General features: G+C 42.9%; 1 protein-coding gene and 1 pseudogene across 3 annotated transcripts in view; both read left to right on the top strand.

The window, feature by feature from the left end:
• The window catches only part of PRKCQ (protein kinase C theta), a 144336-nt gene that overhangs the window by 32567 nt on the left and 86748 nt on the right, over positions 1–25021 (top strand). For all 3 annotated transcript variants that reach the window (XM_070391556.1, XM_070391549.1, XM_070391542.1), the window contains exon 2: positions 23224–23349. In XM_070391556.1, coding sequence (XP_070247657.1) covers positions 23232–23349 — 118 coding nt within the window. In that variant the 5' untranslated portion in view covers positions 23224–23231. The remainder of the gene's footprint in view (positions 1–23223; positions 23350–25021) is intronic.
• Positions 6024–7399, top strand: LOC139006390 (porimin pseudogene; annotated as a pseudogene).

Genomic DNA, 25021 nt, shown 5'->3' with positions numbered 1-25021 from the left:
GGCGGAAGTGTGGGGAAGGGTGGCACTCACTGTGGAAGAGGAAGCAGAAAAAGGCAGCACTGATTCTGCCCTCCCTGAACCAAGTTTGCCAAGATAAGAAGTGTGGCTTCATTATTGGGAGCAACAGAGGTGAACGTGTCTTTTGAGAGCCCTAGATGAATAATACCTCTTAATCCCATCTCTGCAGTCAAGACCAGCTGCTGAGAACTCAGTGGGAACCCAAAGGTTTCTTGACAAAGATGTCAGCATAACTCAGTCAGTCAGAGGTAATTAAAAATGATTACTAACAGAATAGCACTTAGCTTATTGGAGATCAAAGAACTGTGTGTGCTCTCTGAACAGACTCTGAGAAAGGAGGGGAGCATTTACGGCCGAGAGCCCCCAGGTCAGCATCTAAGCACTAGAGTTCCAGTCCCCACTCCGCCATAATTAGCTGTATGACCTTGGACAAATGCCCTCACCTCTCAGAGCCTGTTTCTCTCTCTGTACAATATGGTAAAAGTATCAACTTGGAAACATCACAAGACTGTAGCGTTAAAATGGAGGAAACATATTTGAAAGTACTTAGAATACATGTCAGATTTGTTATTCCTCATTCCCATGTATTTCTCTAAGAGGTAAAGTGAAGTACAGGCTAACAAACTAGGTTATTGATTTCAATTCTTTTTAGAAAAAGATGAAATGTTAGTTCGAAAAGCAAAAGTAAGAAAGAAAAAGAATGTCCGCCTTCCCTATAGCCATTCACAAACGCCCGCAGCGAAGAACCAAGTCGACTCCATTCCTTCTCTTCCACATCCAGCAATCTATGTGTCCCCATCCCACCACCACCTCCACCACCAGTACCCCTTCCGCCCCATGTGCTTCATTGCCTGTCTCTCTCTATCCCTCCAGCATGACAAGTTTGTTCTGGTGACAACCAGACCAGTATGTTCACTGCACTCTGAGTTCTGAGGTTGGGAGATGTTGAGGATTAGGGGCAGGGTATTTCTAATTAGTTAGGTAGGTTTTTGTTTTGTCTCAAGGAGGAAGAGTTTGTGCTCCTAGAGTTCATCTTCTTTGTTCCGACATCCGAAGCACAGGACGATGTGCTAGATACTCTATGCATTTCCTTCTGCATTCTCTTCCAGAATTCTTCCTCTGGACAAACAAATTTAAATTTCAAATTCTTAAACTTCAGGAAAAGATTTGTGCCCAGAAGATGGTTCGGATTTGTTTTGTGCTGTCAATTGTTGGGAGGAAACAGGACACTGAGGCCGATGCCCATTTGGTTACCATTGTCATGTCCTCCTCTTTTTTTTTCCCTGTGAGCGGGACAGGGAGACTTGGCTGGTCAGAAGAATTGGCTGGCAGAGGGGGAGGAAGAAGAGAACCTTTTAGAGTAAAATGACAAAATTCTATTTTTGTTATTAAGATAATTTTCTATCAGTCAGAAAACTCTTTCAGTTATATTATTTCTTATTAAAGTCTTGTGAAGTGTGGTGTTTGATACTCTATGTTTGGCTGTTGTGGCCAAAACAAGATAGCTGAGAACCCAGGCTCGGGCATCACCAGGGTGACTGCCAAAGTGATTCAGTGCCACCACCTCCATATTGTAGCCGGGGGCCCAACCTGGAAGTTACACATAGCTAGGCTCACCTGCTGTTGGCCATGTCCAGCTGCCAGGAAATTGAAGGGAACAGGTCTGGGTTCAACTCTGAGTCTCTGTGCCAGTAGGAAGGTTTATACCATAGGCTGTCCAACCTTCAAATGCCCTTTGTTGGAGACCACCAGTTGCATATGTTCCTCTTCTTCCCCTCAACCTCCTTTTTCTCACCCTCTTAAGTTCACCTTCCCTGGTGTCAGTCCTCCTTGTCCTGTGCCTCCATTCCCACCCTCACCTGGAGTCTCTGTTGCCCTCCATCATCTTGCCCCACTCCACCTCAGACCCCCATGCGAAGCATCATCTGAGGGCACATCTCCCCCACTTCTGCCTGCCTCCTCAGTGCCGTTTACTCCAGGCCCTAACTTCCCACTGCTCTTGGCCATGGGAGCCCCTCCAGTGACCTGGTGCTGGGGAAGGATGACCTGCTTCCACTATTCAGTAGGAAATAAGAGGGATCTTCAATTCTACTGCCATGGCTACCTCAGGGTGTGTTCCTAAAACACCAAATGGAGCTTGGGAGGCATCTCCCAGCAAATCTATTGTAAATCCATGGTAAGTGGTTCACAGTACCATTTAGTACTTTAAAAATTCAACATCATGGGTAACATTTTTATGGGAGGGGGAGTATGTACAGATTCCTTGTCCAAACCATTATCACCAGATCTGTTTCAGAACTTATATTTTGTAAAGGTAATAAAGTTATATACTCTGTATATTACAAAGTGTTTTCATTAAGTTGTATGTTGATGGAGAGGTTATTAAGAGCTATGTTCAGTGCAATAAATAGCCCGGCCATTGTGGCTCAGTGATTGAGAATCAACCTCTGGATCTGGAGGTCACGATTCAATTCCCAGTCAGGGCACATGCCTGGGTTGCAGGCTCGATCCCCAGTGTGGGGCATGCAGGAGACATCTGATCAATGATTCTCTCTCGTTGTTGATGTTTCTATCTCTCTCTCCCTCTCCCTTACTCTCTGAAATCAATTATTTTAAAAAATAGACCACAAAAAGTCCACATCAGATTTTGCTACAAAATTAGTTTGCACTATAGAATAAAAGTTTTTTTTTCTATTTTCAGAGCCTTTTGGATTTTAGAATTGCAGAGAAGGGATTATGGAACTGGATAATTTATTTTATTCCTACTGAAACTGAATTTTTTTCCTGTTTTATCAGCCTTTAATAATATTTCCTCTGGAAAATGTCTGCTTTGAATCTTTGCCTATTTTTTATTAGGCAAATAATAATTAATTATTTCATTTATTATTTTTATTAATGTTTAGGAGCTTTTCACATATTTATCAAATATTTTGCCACATATTTTACTATTATATCTCCTGGTTTGTCATTTCTCTTAAACTTTATTAATATTTAAAACATAATTTTTAGGTAAAATATTTTGTTAATATTTAACCCATAAGTTTTAGGGTAAAATATTGTAGAACTGTGACCCTTTATGGAGCTTGTCTGTGGTATCATACTTGAGAAATCCTTCCTAACTCCAAAAGGATATAATCATTCATCTACATATCTAGCACTTTTCTTGGTATAGAGGTTTTATTTCTACATTAATATCATCAATCCATCTAAATTTTATTTTGATGTTAGCTTTAATGTAGGCTTCATCCAGTAGGCACAGTCCCATTTACTAAGCAATCCTTCCCTTTCCACTTACTTTAAATAACTGTTTTCATTATACACAAAACTTTCACAAATACCTGGATCTGTTTCAAGATATTCTCTTTTGTTCTGATGATCTCCTCAACCCTGCTGTCACCAGCACTATACCATTTCCATTATCACATCTTTATTTTAATATCCATCAGGGCTAGAGAGAGGGAAGGATGGATAGAGATTGCACAGAGGAGTTTTAGGGCAGTGAAACTACTCTATACAATACTATAATGGTGGATACTTGTCATTATACATTTGTCCAAATCCATAGAATGTGCAACTCAAAGAGTGAACCCTAATGTCAACTATGGACTCTGGGTGATAGTGACATGTCAATGTAGGTTCATGGATTATAACAAATGTACCATATGGTGAGGGATGATGATAGTGAGGGGAGGCTGTGCATGTGTAAGGGCAGGGGGGGGTGTATGAGAAATTTCTGTATCTTCTGCTGAATTTTGCTGAGAATCTAAACTCGAAAATGCTTTCTTTAAAAAACCAACAATTAGATATTGCTCCTAAAAATATACATTCAAGCAGGAATATAAAAGATAAATAGAAAATTAGAATAGATTGTTATTTAGCAACTATTGGGATACAAGTAGGTTGTATCAGAGTGTTTCTCAAACTCTGTGATGAAATCACCAAATTTTAAAAAGTGAAAACAATTTTCATATCTATTAAGACTAGTAACCTTGCCCTGGCCAATGTGGCTCAGGTCTGGGTTCTAAGCACCAAAAGATCTCCGGTTCCATTTCTGGTCAGGGCACATACCCAGGTTGCAGATTCGGTCCATGCAGGAAGCAACCAAGTGATATTTCTCTCTCACATCAGTGTTTCTCTCTCTCTCTATCTTTTTTTCCCTCTAAAACCAATTTTTAAAACCATATTTTTAAATTTAAAACAAAAGACCAGCAACCTTTTTATTACACCCATCTTTGAAAAACTACTTATAAACTGTCAGGTACTCTATGCATATTAGTTGTTGTTTGCCACAAATATGTAATGGATCCCTTGTTATAATGAAGATACTTATGATACTGCCTACCTTCTGCTCTGAATAGACAGATTACAACTAGTGAAATTGATGCAATAATTTAAAAAAAAGCTCCCAACAAATAAAAGCCCTGGGCTGGATGGCTTCACAGGTGAGTTTTACCAAACATTCAAATAAAAACCAATACCTATCCTCCTCAAACTATTCCAAAAAATTCAAAAGGAGGGAAGAGTCCCAACCTCATTGTATGAGGCCAGCAGTATCTTAATTCCAAAACCAGATACAGACACTACAAAGAAAGGAAAATATAGGCCAATATCTCTGGTGAACACAGATGCTAAAATCCTCAACAAAATATTAGCAAATTGGATCCAACAATAATTAAAAAGGCCATACACCATGATCGCACACCATTGCATCCAGAGATGCAAGGTTGGTACAATAGCCTCAAATCATTAATACCCTCACATCAATAAATGTGACACAGCACACCATATAAATAAAATGAAGGATAAAATCCACATGATCATAGTACTAGATGCAGAAAAAGCATTTGATAAAATCCAGCACCCATTTATGATAAAACTCTCAGTAAAGCTGGAATACAGGGAACATACCTCAATGTAATAAAGGCCGTTTTGACAAACCCACACCCAACACCATACTCAGTGGGTAAAAAGTAAAAGTGTTTCCTTTATGATCAGAGACAAGACAGGGATGCCCACTTTCACCACTCTTATTCAACATAATATTGGAAGTCCTAGCCACAGCAATCAGACAAGAAGAAGAAATAAATGGCATCTAAATTGTAAAGGAAGAAGTAAAACTGTCATTATTTTCAGATGACATGATACTTTACATAGAGAACCCTAAAGATTCTACAAAAAAAAAAAAAAAAACTACTAGAACTGATAAATGAATTTAGTGAAGTAGCAGAATAGAAATCAATATCCAGTTGCATTTCTACACCAATAATGAACTATCAGAAAGTGTAACTAAGAAAACAATCACATTTACAATTGTATAAAAAAAAAAACACCTAGGAGTAAATTTAACCAAAGATGTAAAACACCTGTATTTGAAAAATTATAAGACATTAAAGAAAGAAGTTGAAGAAGATACAAATAAGTGGAAGCATATACCCTATTCGTGGGTAGGAAGAATTAACATCATTAAAATGTCCATACTATCCAAAAAAATCTATAGATTCAACACAATTCCTATCAAGATACCAGTGGTGTATTTCACAAAACTGAAACAAATAATTCTAACATTTATATACTAGTAGAACCACAGAAGACCCTGAATAGCCACAGTAATCTTGAGAAAGAATAACAAAGTTGGAGAATCACACTACCTGATATCAAACTACACTACAAGGCTACAGTGATCAAAACAGAAAGGTACTTGAATAAAAACAGACATATAGATAAATGGAACAGAATAGAGATTCCAGAAATAAACCCACACCTTTATGGCCCATTAATATTTGACAAAGAAGGCAAGAACGAGGGAGGCGTGGGCGGCGGAAGAGGACGCGGGCGGGCTAGCGTGCAGAGAGCCCTTCTCGCTAGCGCCGCTGCCACCTCTGCTGGGGACTCTCCAGGCCGTCGCGTCCCTCCCGGAGAACAATGGGGCTCGGCGCGCGCGGTGGCTGGACCGTGTTCATCGTGGGGACGCTGCTGGTGCTCGCGCTGCTCAAGGTGGTCGTGGACAGTGAAGACCCGGCGAGCTCTTCAAGCAGACAACCTTCCACATTTTCCCATACCTCTACTATGGAGCCAACAGGGAATACCTCATTCGTGTCTTCCGTCAATAGAAATGAATCTTCCCACAGCACTGTGAAACCATCTACAAACCCAGTTTCCCCAGTGACAAACACCACCTCGAAATCCTCAGCAAAGCCACCAGCAACTCCAGTTTCTTCAAAAAGCATGACAGCCGCAACCTTGAAACCCACAGCAACTTCTCAGATAACGCAAGGGGTCTCAGCAAATATGACTTCCACCACCTGAAAGTCTGCACCCAAAACAATAACAAGTGTTTCACAACACACATGCCAGATGTCGACATCCATGATGGCCACAACCCACAACAGTTCAGCGACATCTGTTTCTTCATCGGTAACAATCACAGCAACTATAAATTCTAAAGAAAATAAAGGATCAAAATTTGATATTGGCAGCTTTGTCGGTGGTATTGCATTAACACTGGGAATGTTATCTATTCTTTACATTGGATGCAGAATGTATTATTCAAGAAGAGGCATTCAGTATAGAACCATTGATGAACATAATGCCATCATTTAAGGAAATCTAAGGACCAACAGAAAGAAGATTGATGCAACCCTATCGATTAGTTTAAACCAATATTCTCTTTTTTAAAATGGTATGAACAGGTCATGCACATAATGTACAATGTATTATATAAATATTCCTCATGATTACTAAAGGTAAAAAAAAAAAAGAAGGCAAGAACATACAATGGGGTAAAGATAGTCTGTTCAATAAATGAAAATTGGACAGATATGTGCAAAAAAATGAAACTAGACCACCTTCTTACATTATACACAAGAATAAACTCAAAGTGGATTAAAGACATAAATATTAAATTTAAAACCATAAAAATCCTAGAAAACAAACACAGGCAGTAAAATCTCGGGTATTTCTTGTAGCAATATTTTTTTCTGATGTTTCTCCTTGGGCAAGGGAAACAAAAGAAAAAAACAAATAAATGGGACTACATCAAACTAAAAAGGTTTTGCACAGCAAAGGAAACCATCAACAAAATGAAAAGACAACCCACTGAATGGAGGAACATATTTGCCAATGATAAATCTAACAAGGGGTTAATATCCAAAATTTATAAAGAACTTATACAACTCAACACCAAAAAACAAAACACGGAACCCATGTAATTTTATTAACCAATGTCACCCAATAAATTTAATTTAAAAATAAGTAAAACAAAAAACATTTATTGTGAGCATGTTATATGTCACTTACTGTGCTACTTGTGACCCTAAATAAGAAGGAAATATGGAAAACAGAGAGACACATCTCCCCAATCACCTTAATCCCTTCTCACTGTGGGGCTGGAATTCACTAACTGTGGACAAGTGATGACAGACAGAGAGAATGGATAAGGGAAGTTCTCTTGACAGCACCACATTTAATAACTTATTCAAAACAAGGTTTCTCAGCCTCAGTACCTTTGACATATTTGTTGCATTGTAGGTTGCTTGTCAGTATAGCTGGCCTCAACCTCCTACATGCGAGTGGCACCCTCTCTCCCCATTGTAACAGCTACAAATGCCTCCAGGCATTGCCAAATGTCCCCTGGAGGCAAGATTTCCCTGGTTGAGAAGCAAGTGGCAGACACTGCACTGGATGCTGAGCTAATAAAGATGAAAAAGACCTAGGCTAAGCCCGGTTTTGTGGGTTCACTCTAGTGCTGTGCTTCTTGAACTTCATGGTACAGCGAGGGTGTGTTAAAACGCAGATTGCTAACTACACATAGGGAATATAGCCAATAATCTACACTAATAAAAGAGAAAAATGGTAATTGGCGTACGACCACTACCCTTCCCATTGGCTAATCAGCGTATCCTTATGCAAATTAACTGTCAGCCAAGATGGCAGCCCGCAGCCAGGCAGCTGGATGCGAACATGAGGCTTGCTTGCTCCAGTGACTGCAGACTCCAACGTTCCCCGCCTGACTTGCCGGCCTCTGAGCTGGCAGTTTGAAACATTCTAACAAATATAGCCGGCTGGGATCTCAGAGCTGAAGTTATACATTGTTTCGATTATAGAACGGCAAACAAACCAGCAGCGGAAGCCTCAGAGCTAGAGCCAGAGCTAAAGCTGGCCCAGAAGAAAAAAAAAAAAGAAAAAAAGGAGTGGTTGGGAGCTTCAGTCAAAACCCCTAGCCTGAAAGCAGTCCTCAGCCCCTCACCCAGACTGGCCAGGCACCCCAGTGGGGACCCCCACCCTGAAGGGTGTGTGACCAGCTGCAAACAGCCATCATCCCCTCATCCTGGCTGGCCAGGCACCCCAGTGGGGACCCCCACCCTGATCCAGGACACCCTTCAGGGCAAACCAGCCAGCCCCCAGGCCTCTATTCTATATAGTAAAAGGGTAATATGCCTCCCAGCACCGGGATCAGCGGAGCCAAGAGGTCTCCTGGCACTGGATCAGCATGACAGGGGGCAGCGCCCAAACCCCCTGATCTCCCTGCAACTCTGTGTGTGACAGGGGGTGGTGCCCCAAACCCCCCCCCCCACGGGCCCTGCTCTGTGTGTGACGGGGTAGAGCCATAACCTCCCCATCGGCCCTGCCCTGAGTGTGACAGTGGTGGTGCCCCAACCCCCTGATTGGCCCTGCTCTGTGGGTGACAGGGGGCAGTGCCCTAACTCCCCTATCGGCCCTACTCGCCCTACTCTGTGCGTGACAGGGGGGAGCTCCCCAACCCCCTGATGGGCCCTGCTCTGTGCGTGACAGGGGGGAGCTCCCCAACCCCCTGATGGGCCCTGCTCTGTGAGTGACAGGGGGCAGTGCCCCAACCCCCTGATTGGCCCTGCTCTGTGCATCACAGGGGGTGGCGCCGCAACCTCCCCATTGAACCTGCCTTGAGTGTGACAGGGGGCGGTGCCCCAACCCCCCAATCAGCCCTACCCTGAGCCTGACTGAGGGTGGCATCGCAACCTCCCAATCCGCCCTCCTCTGTGCATGACAGGGGGCGGCGCCCCAACTCCCCAATCGGCCCTGCTCTGAGCCCGACCAGGGGCTGCACCTAGGGATTGGGCTTGCCCTCTGCCACTCAGGAGCAGGCCTAAGCCAGCAGGTCGTTATCTCCCGAGGGGTCCCAGACTGCGAGAGGGCACAGGCCGGGCTGAGGGACCCCCTCTTCCCCCCCCCCCCCGAGTGCACAAATTTTTGTGCACCGGGCCTCTAGTCTATATATATAAAAAGCCCGTGGCCATAACACTGTAACGCTGTAACGACCAAACAACTAGTCACCAGGAGGTGCATTGATGGGTCTCCCCGGCACGGCAGGTCTGGGGTCCCAGGTGCCACAGAGGTCTGGAGTCCCACCTGGTGCGGCAGGTCTGGGGTCCTGCCTCCGCAGCAGCGGCACAGTGGAGTTTGTGGCCCCACCCCCATGGCAGCGCGGCAGATGCTGGGGTCCTGCTCCAGCAGTGGCGTGGCAGGGTCTGGGGTCCGGCTCCCCCGGTGGTGGGGCGGAGCTCATGGCTCATGTGGCGTGGCCCACAGGCTCTGATCGCAGCAAGGCTGGCAGACAGCGGGTAAGCAGGGCGGCTGGTGGGTGGGCGCAGCGAGGTGCACACTTTCAGGCAGGGCTATGAGCATGGCGAGGCATGCACGGGTGGGTGGGGTTGCAAGAGCGGCAGGGCCATGGGTGCGTTGGCGGGGCACTAGCATGGCAGGGCAGCAGGCGGGTGGGCAGGGCTGTGAGCACAATGAGGCACATGTGGTGGGTGAGGCTGCATGATTTCATGCACTGAGCTTCTAGTATAGTAATAACTATGTATGGTGTCATAAGGATACTAGACTTAGGGTGATCACTTCGTAAGGTATATAAATGTCTAATCACTATGTTGTATACCTGAAAATAATATATTTCAACTGCAATTGAAAAATATAAATAAAAATTCAGATTGCTGAGCTCCACCCCTTGTTTTCTGACTCAGTGGGTCTGGGTGGGGCTGGAGGATTTGCATTTCTAAAGAGTTCCTGGCTGCTGCTGGTCCCAGGAGCTGAGCTAGTGGGTTCCCATCTTGCATGAGGGTGGTGTCCACTGCAGTTATGGCCAAAAGTACAGATGTTCTCTTCTCACACAGTAAAACTAGTGTTTCCTGCCCAGCCGGTGTGGCTCAGTGGTTGAGCATCGACCCCATGAACCAAGAGGTCTCAGGTTTGATTCGCAGTCAGAGCACATGCCTGGATTGCTTGATCCCCAATAAGGGGTGTGGGGGAGGCAGCATATCAATGTTTCTCATCTATGTTTCCAACTCTCCATCCCTCTCCCTTCCCCTCTCTCTCTAAAAAACAAAACAAAACTAGTGTTCCCTGAGAATCACAGTCATTTGTGGTTTTTAAATTGAGAAATTAGATCCAAAATGGGCTACTAAATCCATAACAAATCTAAACTGTCTCAGGAAAAGAAAACCACAGAGGATCTAATAAGCTAGAACAGTGATTTTTAACCTTTTTCATTTCATGGCATACATAAGCTAATTACTAAAATTCTGCAGCACACCAAAAAATATGTTATATTTTTTACTGATCTGACAAAAAAAAAAAATAGGTATAATTTTGATTCATTCACACTGGACAACTATTGTTATGTTGGCTGCTATCATCTTTTATGTGACAACCTAGGGGAAAAGAGGTCAGTACCTCCAAATAGTCAGATATTGCATGTTTTAAAAATTCTTGCAGCACACCATTGAAAATCACTGAGCTAGAACAATGACAAATGGTTGTCAGTTTTATAAATTCATTCTTAATTAACAGGTTAGTAGTTAATGGGCTAATCTAGGAACCTAAATAGTATCTAATCTCACAATTCCCATGACTTCTAAGCTCCAATTACAAACACGCTTGTGCAATCCACTCATTTCTAAGTTGGGGATATTTCTGTGTGCAACAAGAAGATGTGGGCCACTCGCCTTGACCTACACGCACACACACACCCTAGATTGTTGGACACTCACTCTGTCTCTTTCTTTTCCTTCTCCTGGTCCTCATCCCTGGTCACCCTGTCTCAGCATCTACAGCACCCTTCATGTGATAGGCAGTGCCACCAGTGCTGCCTGTCATGGCAACCACAGGGAGGATTCTGTGTATATTACTCTGTACAAAGCTATTAACTCATCTACAGACTAAACATTGCTATTTCCGTTTGCTGTGGTGATACTACTAAATACTGTATTTTCTTTGAAAAGTGTCACACACCCTTAGGAGGAAGTGGGGTGTGGGGTTAGAGCGGCGCTGGGAGGACAGGAGTGTTTGTTACTGTGCACACAGGAGTGACAGCCCACTTTGCATTTCTTGTTTTCTCTGACTCTAACTGGCTGTGCCCCTTTATTCATAGGATAAGAGGACAAGAAAGTGTCATCCAGGCTTTCAAACCCTCCCACTCTGATCTCCTCCTGACAGGACTGGTCTACCCCATTTTGAGGCCTCCAATCTTATTGAGAACAGGGACCATGTCACACTTTTGTATCCAGCACAGTGCTTTATGCATAGTAGGTGGGTTTAGAAATGCTTATTGAGCAATGGCAAAAAATAGGTGTGTATGTTGCTTCATTTACTTAGCTAGTGTTTATGGGAATTCTAGGCCATGTCAGATAATCCACTGAGCAAGTTACCATCATCAGTAACTAATTTTCACCAGGGAGAATTTCTAAGAATATATTGGAAAAATCCTATATGGTAATGATAGCTACCTTTTCACTAAACACTGTTGTAAGCATGTCCCAAGAATTAATTCATTAACTCCTCATGACAACTCTATGAAATGGGTCTAGTATTTTCCCCAGGTTGAAGATACAGACACATAGTCACAGAGCGATTAAATCACTTGACTAAGACTTTGCAGTTGGTAAAAGCTGGCTTTTCTACCATAGTAGTCTCATTTACACACCTGTGAGCTTGTCCACCTGCCCTCTAACTCCTGTATCTCCATGCTTCTTTGCACACTGCAATGTAAAGGCCAGAAGACAATGGACCATGTGCCCAGGTATATCAGCCTCACCTTCTCAGTCAATGTGTCCCATGACCAGAGCACCTGGGTCCTGGCTCTGGTTTGACATCTCTGGTTCAGGTGATGTGCTTCTCTCTGAGAACCTAACTGGCAGGAAGAACTCTTCCTCTGCTGTATTAGGAAGATTACAATGCACACTGTGTCTGATTTGACCTACTGATTGATAAGATGTTAGAGTGCCAAAGAAAACTGTCTCTTTTTCCCCTGACTTTATTGAGATACTAGAGGCCCAGTGCATGAGTCTCATGCACTGGGCGGAGGACAGGGGGTCCCTCAGCCTAACCTGTGCCCTCTCACAGTCCAGGACCCCTCAGGGGATGTCCACCTTATGGCAGCAGTCAGACATCTCTCTCACAGTCCAAGGCTCTCGCAGTCCAGGACCCCTTGCTCCTTACTGCCCACCTGCAGCGGTGGCAGGAGAGGCTCCCACCACTGCTGCTATGCTCACCAGCCATGAGCTGGCTTCTGGCTGAGCAGCGCTCCCCCTGTGGGAGCACACTGACCACCAGGGGGCAGCTCCTGAGTTGAGCATCTGTCCCTGGTGGTCAGTGCACATCATAGCAACCAGTTGTTCCACCATTTGGTCAATTTGCATATTAGGCTTTTATTATCCTATCTAATAAAAGACAAAAAGGGTAATTGACTGTACCTTTGCTACGTTTCCCATTGGCTAATCAGGGTGATATGCAAATTAACCGCCAACAAAGATGGCAGCCGGCAGCCACGCAGCTGAAGTGAGCAGGAGGCTTGCTTGCTCCAGTGATGGAGGAAGCCAAGGTTCCCTGCCTGCCGCGGCCCAGCTCTGAACTCCGAAAGCAACAAAGTTTCAATTATAGAAGCTAAACAAACCCCAGATACCTGCTTTCAGCAGGCCGTGGCCTCAGAGCTGGAGCGAGTAGGAGCCGGCTCTCAGCTCCAGTAACGGCAACAAAGTTTCAATTATAGAAGGTAAATAAACCTCAGAATAAAAAAAAAAAGGAAAAAAGGAGAGGCTGGGAGCTTCAGTCACCAGCCATCCTGAAAACGGCCCTCAGCCCCTCAACCAGACTGGCCAGGCACCCCAGTGGGGACCCCCACCCTGAAGGGGGTGTGACCAGCTGCAAACAGCCATCAGCCCCTCACCCAGGCTGGCAAGGCACCCAAGCGGGACCCCCACCCTGATCCGGGACACCATTCAGGGCAAATCAGCCGGCCCCCAACTGTGCACCAGGCCTCTATCCTATATAGTAAAAGGGTAATATGCAAACTGACCCTAACAGCAGAAAGACTGGGAATGACTGGTCACTATGACACACACTGACCACCAGGGGGCAGATGCTCAATGCAGGAGCTGCCCTCTGGTGGTCAGGGCACTCTCACATGGGAGGAGCTCTGCTCAGCCATAAGCCAGGCTGATGGCTGCCAGTACAGTGGTGGTGGTGGGAACCTCTCCCGCCTCCTCAGCAGCGCTAAGGATGTCTGACTGCAGCTTAGGTCTGCTCCCCGCTGGCAAGTGGCCATCCCCCGAGAGATGCCGGGCTGCCAGAGGAATGTCTGATTGCCAGCTTAGGCCCAATCCCCCGAGGAGCAGGCCTAAGCCAGCAGGTGGTCATCCCCTGAAGGGTCCCAGACTGCAAGAGGGCACAGGCCAGGCTGAGGGACCCCCTCCCCACCTAGTGCACAAATTTTTGTGCACCGGACCTCTAGTATAGGATAATTGCCACTTAAAAACTGATTATACTTAAGCTATACAACTTGATTTGATATACATATGCATTGTGAAATATTCATGACAACCAAGCTAATTAACATATCCTTCACCACATATAGTTCTTTATTTCTTTTCTTTTTTTCTTGTGTGTGTATGGTAAAGATTGTCTTTTAAGAGTAAATTTTGACACAATAAACAGAGTCAGAAATAAAATTTGCTGCTTATAGGAGACAGCCTCTTTGAACCCAGTAAATGATTACCCACACTCCGCTTAGAAAATGTTTCCAAAGAGACTGCTTTGCTCCAACTGTATAGAAGCAGTTACTTTTATTCTCGAGTCTGGCCACAGAAATCCTCACTAATACAGTCAGCCACCAGCAATGCATGAATGGAGAGAGCATAGAGGTGAGACAGCACACACTAGTGACATCCTGAGAAAATTACCAAGGTTAGCAGTGGTGACCTCACTTCCAGAAAAGAACTTGAGTTATTCCAAGAAACTTCAGCTCTGCTTATATTACCCACTTTTGAACTCTTCAGATTACAGATATGGGGTCAAGATAGATTAAATCACATGTATTGACAAAGAACTAGTACCTTAGGTAATTAAGCAAGTAGTCAGCACAGAGGGTGCTGAGAAAGCCTGTGCCGCCAGTTGTAACAGGTCCTTTCTAGTGAGAGACTGGTAGAGCAGATGGAAATTATTTATGGGGAAATCTCCAGGCTTTCACTTCCTCTCTGACCTAACCTTAAGTGACATTTTCTAGCAAGAAATTATTGACTAGTTTGGGTGGGACACTTAGCAACCAAGGCTGGGATTGAGATTCTGCCAGTACTAGTGGTATGACCTTCAGCAAGCTGCTTACCCACTCAAGCCTCAGGTTTCTTATCTGTGGGATAGAGCCAATTATACCTACCCTGTGGGCTTGGTGAGAAGATTGCATACTATACATTTTCTAAAGCTCTTTGAAAAGTTTTGTGAATTGTAGGGGACCCAATAAATAACCCCTCTGGGCTGTGCTTGTACTTAAAACAAATGGAGAGACAGATCAAGAGTCAGGGGAATGGAGAAAAATAAATGTTAACTTGATGAATAATAAAGGCTGGATTGTTGGGTATGACCAAAGTGTTTTAAGCAAATAGCTTGGTCATTGTCCAGTGTCCTAGGCAATGCTGGACAATGGCCAGGACTGAAGCAGATAGACGCCACCATGCTTATGGCATGCCAGAGAAGAGTGGAAAGACACTCTCTGAAAGTCAGCAGATCCCCCCAACAGAGAGAAGGAGGCTGGGCAGGGTAGGCACAGTTTATTCTTCTAAAACTCATCCATCAAATAAATCACTCCTCCTCCCATGGGAGCAGGAAAGAATTTCTGAATGTGACAGTATATAAGGGAGATCCTTGTAGGATGAGGAAGACAGCAGGGTGGCAGTTGTGCACATCCTGTGGAGGTACACAGAGCATTCCCAGCAGAAGGAAAGGTGTAAAAACAGAGCCACTGAGATGGAGGGTTGGGTGTATTCAGCAAATGGAGAAGTTGAGATAAGCTGAGTCAGGGGTGCTGTGTGGGGAGGGCAAGTGGAAGCCAACTCATGAAGGTTTTAAAATAACAGGTTAAGAAATCCTGATTTAATTCAGTGTGGACTGGGGCAGTTTTATTTTAGTATTTGTGTACTTTGATCAGAGCTATGCTTTAGTGGGACTATTACCATGTCACATTAAAATTAATATCAGAATATTAATAATGTTATCCAAGGTGTTTTATTTTTTATATTTCAATATTTGTTTTGTTTCTATGCTGTGTTTTTGGTGGAGGAGGGCAGGGTGTTATATTAGTGGGCTTGGGCTATCATAACATAATACCACAGACCGATATTAAACAAGAGGCTTATACAATAGAATTTTCTTTTCTCACTGTTCTGGAGGCTGGGAATTCCAAGATCAAGGTGCCCTCACAGTTGGTTTCTGATGAGCGCTCTTTTCCTGGCTTATTATGGAGCCTTCACACTGTGAAGTGGAGGTGGAGGTTGTCTGGTCTCTTCCTCTCCATATAAGGGCAACAGTCCTATTTTGATGAGGGCCCACCCTTACAACTTCATTTCACTTTAATTACCTCCCTAAAGACCCTGTCTCCAAATACAGTCTCATGGGGCCTTAGGGCCTCAGCATATGAATTTGCGGGCAGACAATTCAGTTCATAATGGAAGGATAATGTTGATGTTTGCAGGTAGTCGGTACCTCTGTTGATAAACCCTCCTTCCTTGCTAGTTCTAAGGTTATGCTTGTTTTCTTTTGTCTTTACAGCCACATACTTTAGCGATTATTTTAAACTACTGCCTTCAGTTCATACTTATTTTAATTCACTTTTGAGACTGTATTTGTGGGCGAGAGGCTAATATTTAATCTGACTCTTTTTATTGTACTACTTGGTAGAAGGCTCAGCCACAGGATAACACACTTCCCGATTACATGATCACTCACGAGTTACCGTCTTTCTTCTATGCACATTGCAAGGCAAATTATTTTTTTATTATAGGTTATTTTCTACAGCAGTAGGTCATTTCATTCAGCAGTCACCTTTACCTAAGAAACCTTTTACATCTCATAAAGAAAACTAAAAGCTGTAGACAGAGCTTAATTTGCCAAAATTTACCTGATGTTTAATTTACCGAATTTGGGCTGAACTGAAGGATATGGAAACCACTGAATGATTTCTTTCCTCATTCCCCAATTTACTATTGATTAATTTGTGTTCTGCTTCATGTTTTGATATTTCTGTGAGACTATCCCTCTTGTCACCAAGGTATCTCCAACTAAATTACAGCAATGCAAGTGCTGTCCATATATTTTTTAAATAAAAAAGTATGCTCATTCTTATTTCATTTGCTGCAGAGGAAGAGAGGTCTGGATCTTTTTTAGCTGATGAGAGTACATAGCAGTTCCATTGTTTTCTATTTCTATGTGGCATCACCTTTTGCTATGTGGCCACAATCCTTGACATCATTGTGAAAGCATTCCGCAGGTTTGAACTGTGGCAAGTGAGTCAGTCTAGGTAAGTAGGCGAGTCAGCACCTAGGGAGTTAAGAGACTGGAATTCTCAATTCAGTACTTAATCTTGCATGACCTTAAGCACGCCGCCAAGCAATTTCACTTGAACATCTACTTGCATCATAGCTACCTGCTAGAGATGGATGAGATCACACTTACAGGTGAAAACATTGAGCTGTGAGAGTAAATATTCTCTACAAATTTTAAGTACATATTGTAATGATATTTCACAGCTGGGATAGCAAAAGCACAGAAGATTGCATGGACCTACTGATAGTTCATCATGATAAGTGCCGGCGTCAAGATGATTCTATTAGAGGGTAATGCACACAATAAGAGAGACACATGTGGGCTTTATGGGAGCTCAGTGGCAGAGCACGGAGGATGGTCACATCATGCAGCCCAGATATGCTTTCCTCTCTTCCTGCCCTTTTTTGATACAACTAGTCAAGTCGATAAAGTCCATTAGAAAATACATCAGAGTTGCAATAATAATAACAATAACTAACACTTTTTGAGAGTTTACGATGTGCCACCCCATTCTAAGCACCTCCATGTATTTGCTCATTTCATCCTCGTAGCCCTGTGAGACGAGTAATAGTGTTATCGCCATTTTTCAAATGAGAAAGCAGCATCAGAGGTTAAAGAGCTCCTGCAGCTGAGCTGGGAATGGCATTGATTCTCTGCCTGTAACAACAATGCCAGAGACTCTTCCTTTGTATTGACTTCCTCTATAATTGTCTGCCACCTAACTGAACCACAGTGTACCCCTGCAGGTAAAAGAAATGCATAAAGATTAAGAGATGATGTAAAATGCCACTTTTGAAAATTAAGTTCCTTAACAAAAAATGCAATGAGCTTAGGCTACCTGTCAGAGAGAGAGATCAGCCCTGGAGGTTCATACATAATTAAGAAAGACATGGTCCCTGTTCTCAGAGCTCACAGTCTTATATGGGGGCACCAACATGAGCCAATAAGTAAAGTGTTATAGGGAAATATAACCACCCCATGAAGCTAATGGCAATGCCCAAAGAAATCTGATTACAGAGAAAACCCTTTATCACAACTAGGGTCTAGGAAAGTAAGGCACCCACACGCACTCACTCTGTGGAGAGGGGATTTGCTAAATGTGATGCAGATAAAATCAGAGGGACATCTATAGTTTGAGTCCCTGCCCTCTTCTAAGTATATTTCCAACGATTAAATAGGAGAAATTCTGGCAGGGCTGTACTATATCCCCCAAATTTGGAAACTGAAAGGAGTCAAGAACAGAAAATGGGAGTGACACAATCTACCATACTCAGACTTTTGAAATGGTAGAGGTGCGGTAAATAAATTTGACAGGTGCTGTCTCGCAATGTACCTAGGGACCCATGGGAGCCTAGAAGGCCAAGTAAACTCCACCAGGATGTGTTGGAGGGAGAGTGATGGAGGCTTCAAAGAGGAGGTAGATATGGAGCAGGAACTTGAAAGATGAGGATGTAAGTATGGTGCAGGTGGAGGGTGGAGTGAAATAGGAGGGCATTCCAGAGAGAGAGCAGTATTACTACACACCTAAATGTATGAAACAGCATGGCAGTTGGAGAAATGGCAATAGTTCTGCACAATCCCAAGGAAAGTTCTTCTGGCTGCAGACCTGTCTGGGAATGAGAGATGACCAGGACTACAGAGAGAGACACAGGATAAGCTGCTGTGATGAGTCAAACAAGAGAGGATACAGAATTGAGCTCAGACAACAGTGAAATGGGGAGAGGAGGTGGAGAAGGAAAAAAGCAATTTGCTTGTGGGGCATGAGGGAAAAAGTGACATCAGAGCAGAGTGCTAAGCCGAAAGTCTTGGCACCATAAGTGAAGGGCATATTTGAAAGGCAGGACAATGAGTTCTGTTGGGAGGATCCCCAGGAGCTGTCCAGGAGAGAACTGAGCATGTGGTTTGATTGCTCAGAGGAGAGATCTGTAGAGGGAACTGGCCCTTGGGCTCTGGTACAGCCTGGCCAGAACTGCACTGTTTGTTGTATAAGTACAGCACTGTCCTTATACACGTGCTGTTTGTTGTCAATGGAAAGTAAAGAGGCGATTTATGAAATTTACATTCAGAGAAACTGGGGGAGGACACCTGATAGATCCTATCCCGTGCATGTATTTTTGCACACAAATAATTCTCCTTTCTATTTTAGCACCCTGGGAAATCCCCTTTCTCACCATCAGCTCTGAGCACAAGAAGCCAGCCCACAAAACCTTTCATGTTAATTCTTCTTCTTGTGCTTATTGCAGATTTTCTTGGCTCTTGAGATATACATATGCATACACACACACACATAGATGTGTGTATGTGTGTGTGTCCTCAAGAGAATGGTGGAAATTTACACTGTAAACCTCATTGTATAAAAGTATATGATTGATGTTGTCCTTGCCTGTGTGAGGTAAGAACATTTCCAAAATATTTGCTAATCACAAGGGTAAAAAATTATTATTTTTTTTATATTTTAAATATTTTAACTTTTTTCATTATTACAGGATCTATAAGCATTGAATATTTATAGATCTTTAAAGAAAATGCATTGTCAAATTCTAATGTTACTTTTCTTCTCAGCCATTTGAACCAAAATGCAAAATTTCAAAAAAGCTTAAATACTGCAGAGTAAAAGTTGTTTTGTTTATCTTTAATACTCTATTTCTATCTAGTAAATTGAGGAGGCTACTCTTAATTACCTTATGGTTTAAAATTAATATTTTGTTATATTAATTCACATTTTTCCAATGTATATTTTTGCATTTTTATCTATATACCCTCTGAATTTATTATCCATGCCTTGAACTGCCAAACGCATATTTTAATTTGATTTTTAAATTATCATATGGCAAAATTGACTTTTGTTTTTGGTGTATAATTCTGTGAATTTCAGTTTAGATTTCTGTGAGCACTACCACAGTCAGGCTGTAGAACAATTTGATCTTTCCCCAAAACTTGCTCATCAATCCCTATAGAGCCATACCCTGCCCCCTCCCCCAAGCACTGGCAATCACCAATATTTTTTCTCCATATTGCTTTGTCTTTCTAAAAATAGTATATTAATGCAATTATATAATATCTTGTTTTATTTGGCATTTCTTGAATTGCTCACAAGGCTGAACATTTTTTATGCAACTAGTTGTAGCTATGTTTTCTGTATTTTGTATAGTTTGTGTATTGCCACTTACGCATTCAGGTCATAGGTAGCATTTATGCAAACTTGCTGTGCTTATTATGTAAGAACTAGAGGCCTGGTGCACGGATTCATGCACATTGAAAGGAAATTAATTAGAAGGTGGACAGCGGGTGGGACTGAGCGAAATGGGCCGGACACGCCCTGGAGCCAACCTCCCGCGGTCCCTCCCCAGCCGGCCGCACCTGGGACGGTGCCGCGGCTCGAAGGGTGTCTGCAGAGTGAGCAGGGTCCCTCCAGCAGAGGGGTCCCTCAGTCTGGCCTGCAGGGATCAGGCTGAAACAGGTAGTCTGACATCCCCTGAGGGGTTCTGGAGTGCAAGAGGGCACTCTGTAAAGTTGCTGTTACTCGGCAGCTCCTGAGTTGAGCATCTGCCCCCTGGTGGTCAGTGAGCATCATACCTACTGGCCAGTTGCTTAGGCTTTTATATATATAGATGATGCTGACTCATTGTCTGTGGTAATTTCCATCCATATTCCCCTTGCTAAGTTCTTGGCTTTATGTTTCATTATTTTCTTGAAATATATAAGACCTTATGATTAGTAATATCATCAGATCTAGTAATATTGTAGTACTCTGGTGATCTAGTCTGATGCAACATTCCTAATTTTTTAAAAAAAAATTATAAAAGGATGGTTATGACAGCATATTTCTAGTATGGAAAATTTGGAAACAGTCTAACTGTGAAACTATAAGACTTTAGTAAAGCACATCCCGGTGCTGTCCCTCAGTAGAACGTCATGCAAGAATGAAAAGAATGCTATCAAAAATAATGTAACATAGACTGTTTTAAGGTAAAATATTAAACAAAAAAGCCAAATATAATTCCATGCATACATATGAGCACAGTATACAAAACAAAAAAACACACAAAACCTGTTCATTTAAAAAGACTAGAGAAAAATATATCAAAATAGTCATAGCAATTTCTTTTCATTGCTGGAACTGTGAGATGTTCCAATTTTGTGTGTTTTCTTCACTTTATTGCTACATGAGGGGAAGTTTTTCTGAAGAGCTCAGGAACAAAATACTACCTTTGGCCTTTAAAAATACCCACCCCTGAGCTTGAGCGTTATTAAAAGATGTGTGAAGTTAAACACACAAATGTCAATTCGCTCTTTTGGATGTCAAACTGTCAAATCCTGTCACTGGGACTAGACCTTTAGAAAGAGAGGCAGTGGCTTGATTCTCACACAGGTGCAGGCACTAGGTAAACTGTCAAATGCTCATCGGTGAGTGGACAAGGTAAGAGAATCTGGTGAAATGACAAATGAATCTGGACTGCTAACGAAATAGGTCAGTTGCTGTCTAAGAAGCCCTGTGGGAGGAGAGGGGGTTTCACTGCTCCTCTCTTTCATACAGAGAGACCCAGGTTAGCTTAGAGGTTTCTGTCTATTCCCAGACAGATTTTTCCAGGTGCATGCTGAGCTGTTGTCACCTAATTGTGAACCCAGCCTGGAAATGGCAGAATGACAAATCCCTCCCTAAAGGTCAAAGTGCTTGTAACTCACACTTCATGAGTCAATGATCCCTCCTGACTCAAGAAAGAATTACTTATCTTTACTTGTATTGAAGAAATCTTCACAGAGTTCACACATGGCAAATATTCTCAAATGGGAATAGTTTCTGGTGATTTTTCCTGATTACTGGAAATACACAGATTTCTCCAAAAGACCTATGTGGCCCAGGAGAGGTGGGGAGGGTTCTCAAAGAAGTTTTCTCCAGAGAACGCTCCGTTACCAGCTTGCCTACTGCCTGAGTATTCTAAACTCAGAGGGTGAAGGGGTCCCCTAAAGACAAATCTGAAGTCATCCTGCTGCTAATTCAACAGAGTGACCTACACAGCTTGTGTTTCAGAGACTAAGGACACCCCAATAAATCATGATTCTGTAACCAGCTCCTCTAGTTAAACCTGCTAAACTCCGCAGGAAATTGGGACTTGCTTAAAATACATGAAATTAACAACAGTTGTCAAGAGCCCCTAATTTGTCTCTCTCTGGGTCCAAAAAAAGACAACAACAAAAGATCCAGATGACTGGCATTCCCCAGGACTGGTGAACTTTTACCATTCTGATTCAGGATTCCGGGCCCAACATTTCCAGCAAAGTCATTGATTCTCACATCTGGATTCCCAATAGTCTGAGCAGTTTACTTCCTTTATATAAGATAGAAAAGACAGCTAAGGCTTTGTAATGATTAACTTTGTTCTTGTTCACTTCGGCTTACTTAAGAAACTGGCAAAATTGAGGAGACAGTTCAAGAAGCCAAAAGAAGTAACTTTTTCACTGAATACCAGTTAATAGTTTCAAAGTAATGTGACCTCATAGAAAAGTAGGTTAAAAGGGGAAAAAAGGATGCTTAGTTGAGATAAGTGGCAGCCAGAGTAAACAAGGAAAGGAAGGAACAGCAGGTGAAGATTCAGACTAGAATCCTAAAATGTGTGGCCAAGGCTATGATTTTCACCTATATCTCTAGGCAAGCTTAATTATGAGTTAATTGGCTTTTATGAAGTACTTTGTTGATCCTTGCACAATAAAGCAATGTTTTATGGCAGTCAATGATTTAGGGTTTTTTAAGTAGTTCATGACATTCAAAAGCTTATTTTATATGCATGCATATTTACATATCACACATATATATGACTATGAAGAGAGCAACCTTTTTGAAATGTCTAAAGTACATAGGGCTCAGCTGCTAAATACCCAGAGCCAGTTCTCCCACACACACAAATAGCCCATGTAAGAATTTTGTGGTGTCATATTTAACTGGTGTGACTAAAATAGACTCACTCTTTATAAACTCATTTTTCTATTATTGTTCGTTGTTTCCTGGGCTCCTACTTGAATAATAGAAGAAATAAAATGTTGGGAAATGTTTGCCTCTCTCTGCAACTATCAGGCGTAACTGCATTAAATGAAGAGTGGATTACAATTCCAACCGACGAGGTTGAATAACGCAGACTTCCAGAAAGCCTCCTTCCTTGGCAAGTGGGTCTGCGGTTTGGGGTGAGCCCAGTAATATATTTTGCAGAAGGGGGAGTAAAAGCATTTGTTCAAATGGAGAGTTAAGCCATTTGAAGCTGAGGCTGTTGGCAATAAAGCACTGGTGAGGTGGAGATGGAACACCAAAAATAATACATTTTATAGCCCCTCAAATAGCATTTGTCTTTTGTCACTTTACAGGAGCCAATATGTCACCATTTCTTCGAATTGGTTTGTCCAACTTTGACTGCGGGTCCTGCCAGCCATGTCAAGGAGAGGCCGTTAACCCTTACTGTGCTGTGCTGGTCAAGGAATATGTTGAATCAGGTAAGCTTGTATGGGTCTTCCAAGAGGGGGCGGGATAGGAAGATCCTGCTGTGAACTATGAAGCAAGGCCTTTCTGGGTCTTTGAGGTCATCTGGTTCAACCTAATTTTCATTCCAGGAAACTGTTGCCCAGGGAAGCCCAGTACCTCCTCAAGGGTAAATGGGCTTAGTGATCACCTCTGAACTAGACCCAGGTCACCTGCCTGTGTTCTATTTCACGGGACCATTTTCCCACATAAACAAAGGGAGCAAAAGAAAGGAGAAATGGGTTTGCAGACTTTATGTGAGGAGTTAAGGGGGCGGAGGGGGCGGGGCAGAGGGAATCTAGTGCTCTAATGTGGAACATGGGACTTGTTTTGTTAAGACTCATTGTTTTCAATGGTTATAGGTTAAGTCTGCATAATCTTAGAATTAGCTTCTAAAGACGGCTTACTGTTTCTTTGCACATAGTTGATGAATATTACAAAGAATATATGAATTAGCCATTAGGAACCAAATTTCAGAAAACTTACTTTTGCATTAAGACCCTGGATCAGTAAAATAATAGTCCGTGTTATGTCAAATTGAAATGTAGATAGGCAGTTCATGGTGAGGGAGAAAGCGTGACAGGCTTTCAAAAGTCCTTTTGTGGGTTTAGATCATTCAATTAAAATAATCCCATTCTGACTGGAATTTCTCCACAGTCACTTCCACTGGTTTCCATTCTCCTCCCGTCCTCTATATTTTACGATTCTTATGGACTTTCTTTTTTTTTAATTTATCTTTATTGTTGAAAGTATTACAGATGTTCCCCCTTTTTCCCCATTGACCCCCACTCCTTTCCCCTCCCCAGGCCTTTACCCCACTATTTTCTGTGTCCACGGGTTACACATATATGCATATAAGCTTTTTTGTTGATCTCTTCCCACTCCTTCACCCCTTCCCTCTGAGGATCCTCAGTCTTATGGACTTTCTAGCAGTGGTTCTCAACCTTCCTAATGCCGGGACCCTTTAATACAGTTCCTCATGTTGTGGTGACCCCCAACCATAAAATTATTTTCGTTGCTACTTCATAACTGTAATTTTGCTACTGTTATGAATCGTAATGTAAATATCTGATATGCAGGATGTATTTTCAGGGGTCGCGACCCACAGCTTGAGAACCGCTGAAGGAAGTTTACATCCCAAGGTTTTCCCAGCCCCATTACCTTTCCTTTTTACCTCCATACACTTCTTGTTTCAGCAGACACTTTGTAGAGAAGTAAGATTACCCCATGCAGGTCTTCAGTGACCATAGGAGCCATTACAGTTCATTTGCATGAGAAGTATTTATGGGGCACCTACTGTGCACTGGGACAGAAAAAGTGCCTTTGTTTTAGCGCTTCTATTCTTGCAGAGGAAGATAGGAAGGAAACAAAAATATATGGTAAGTAATGTGGAGTAAAGAAAAAAAAGTAGGAACGGGGAGAGAGAAGGTTTGGGGACAGAGAAATGTTACTGCCTCTAAGGGGGTGGGGACAGAGAAATGTAACATTTACAGACACAAAGGGGAACCTGATTCTGCAGGTGAGACCCTGATTCTGCAGGTAAGAACCTCCAGCTAGAGGTTACTGGCTCAGCATCCTGGGGTTCCCAGTCCTCCTGTCTTGCCTTTTCTCTCCTTTAAAAGACTTGGACTCCCAGTTGACTTCATC

Source organism: Myotis yumanensis, unplaced genomic scaffold (assembly GCF_028538775.1).
Source record: "Myotis yumanensis isolate MYYU_CA2020_CCGP unplaced genomic scaffold, mMyoYum1.0.hap1 SCAF_1, whole genome shotgun sequence".
Classification (NCBI taxonomy): Eukaryota; Metazoa; Chordata; class Mammalia; order Chiroptera; family Vespertilionidae; genus Myotis; species Myotis yumanensis.
Note: the sequence above shows the minus strand (reverse complement) of the source record. Positions and strands in the feature narration are given on the sequence as shown.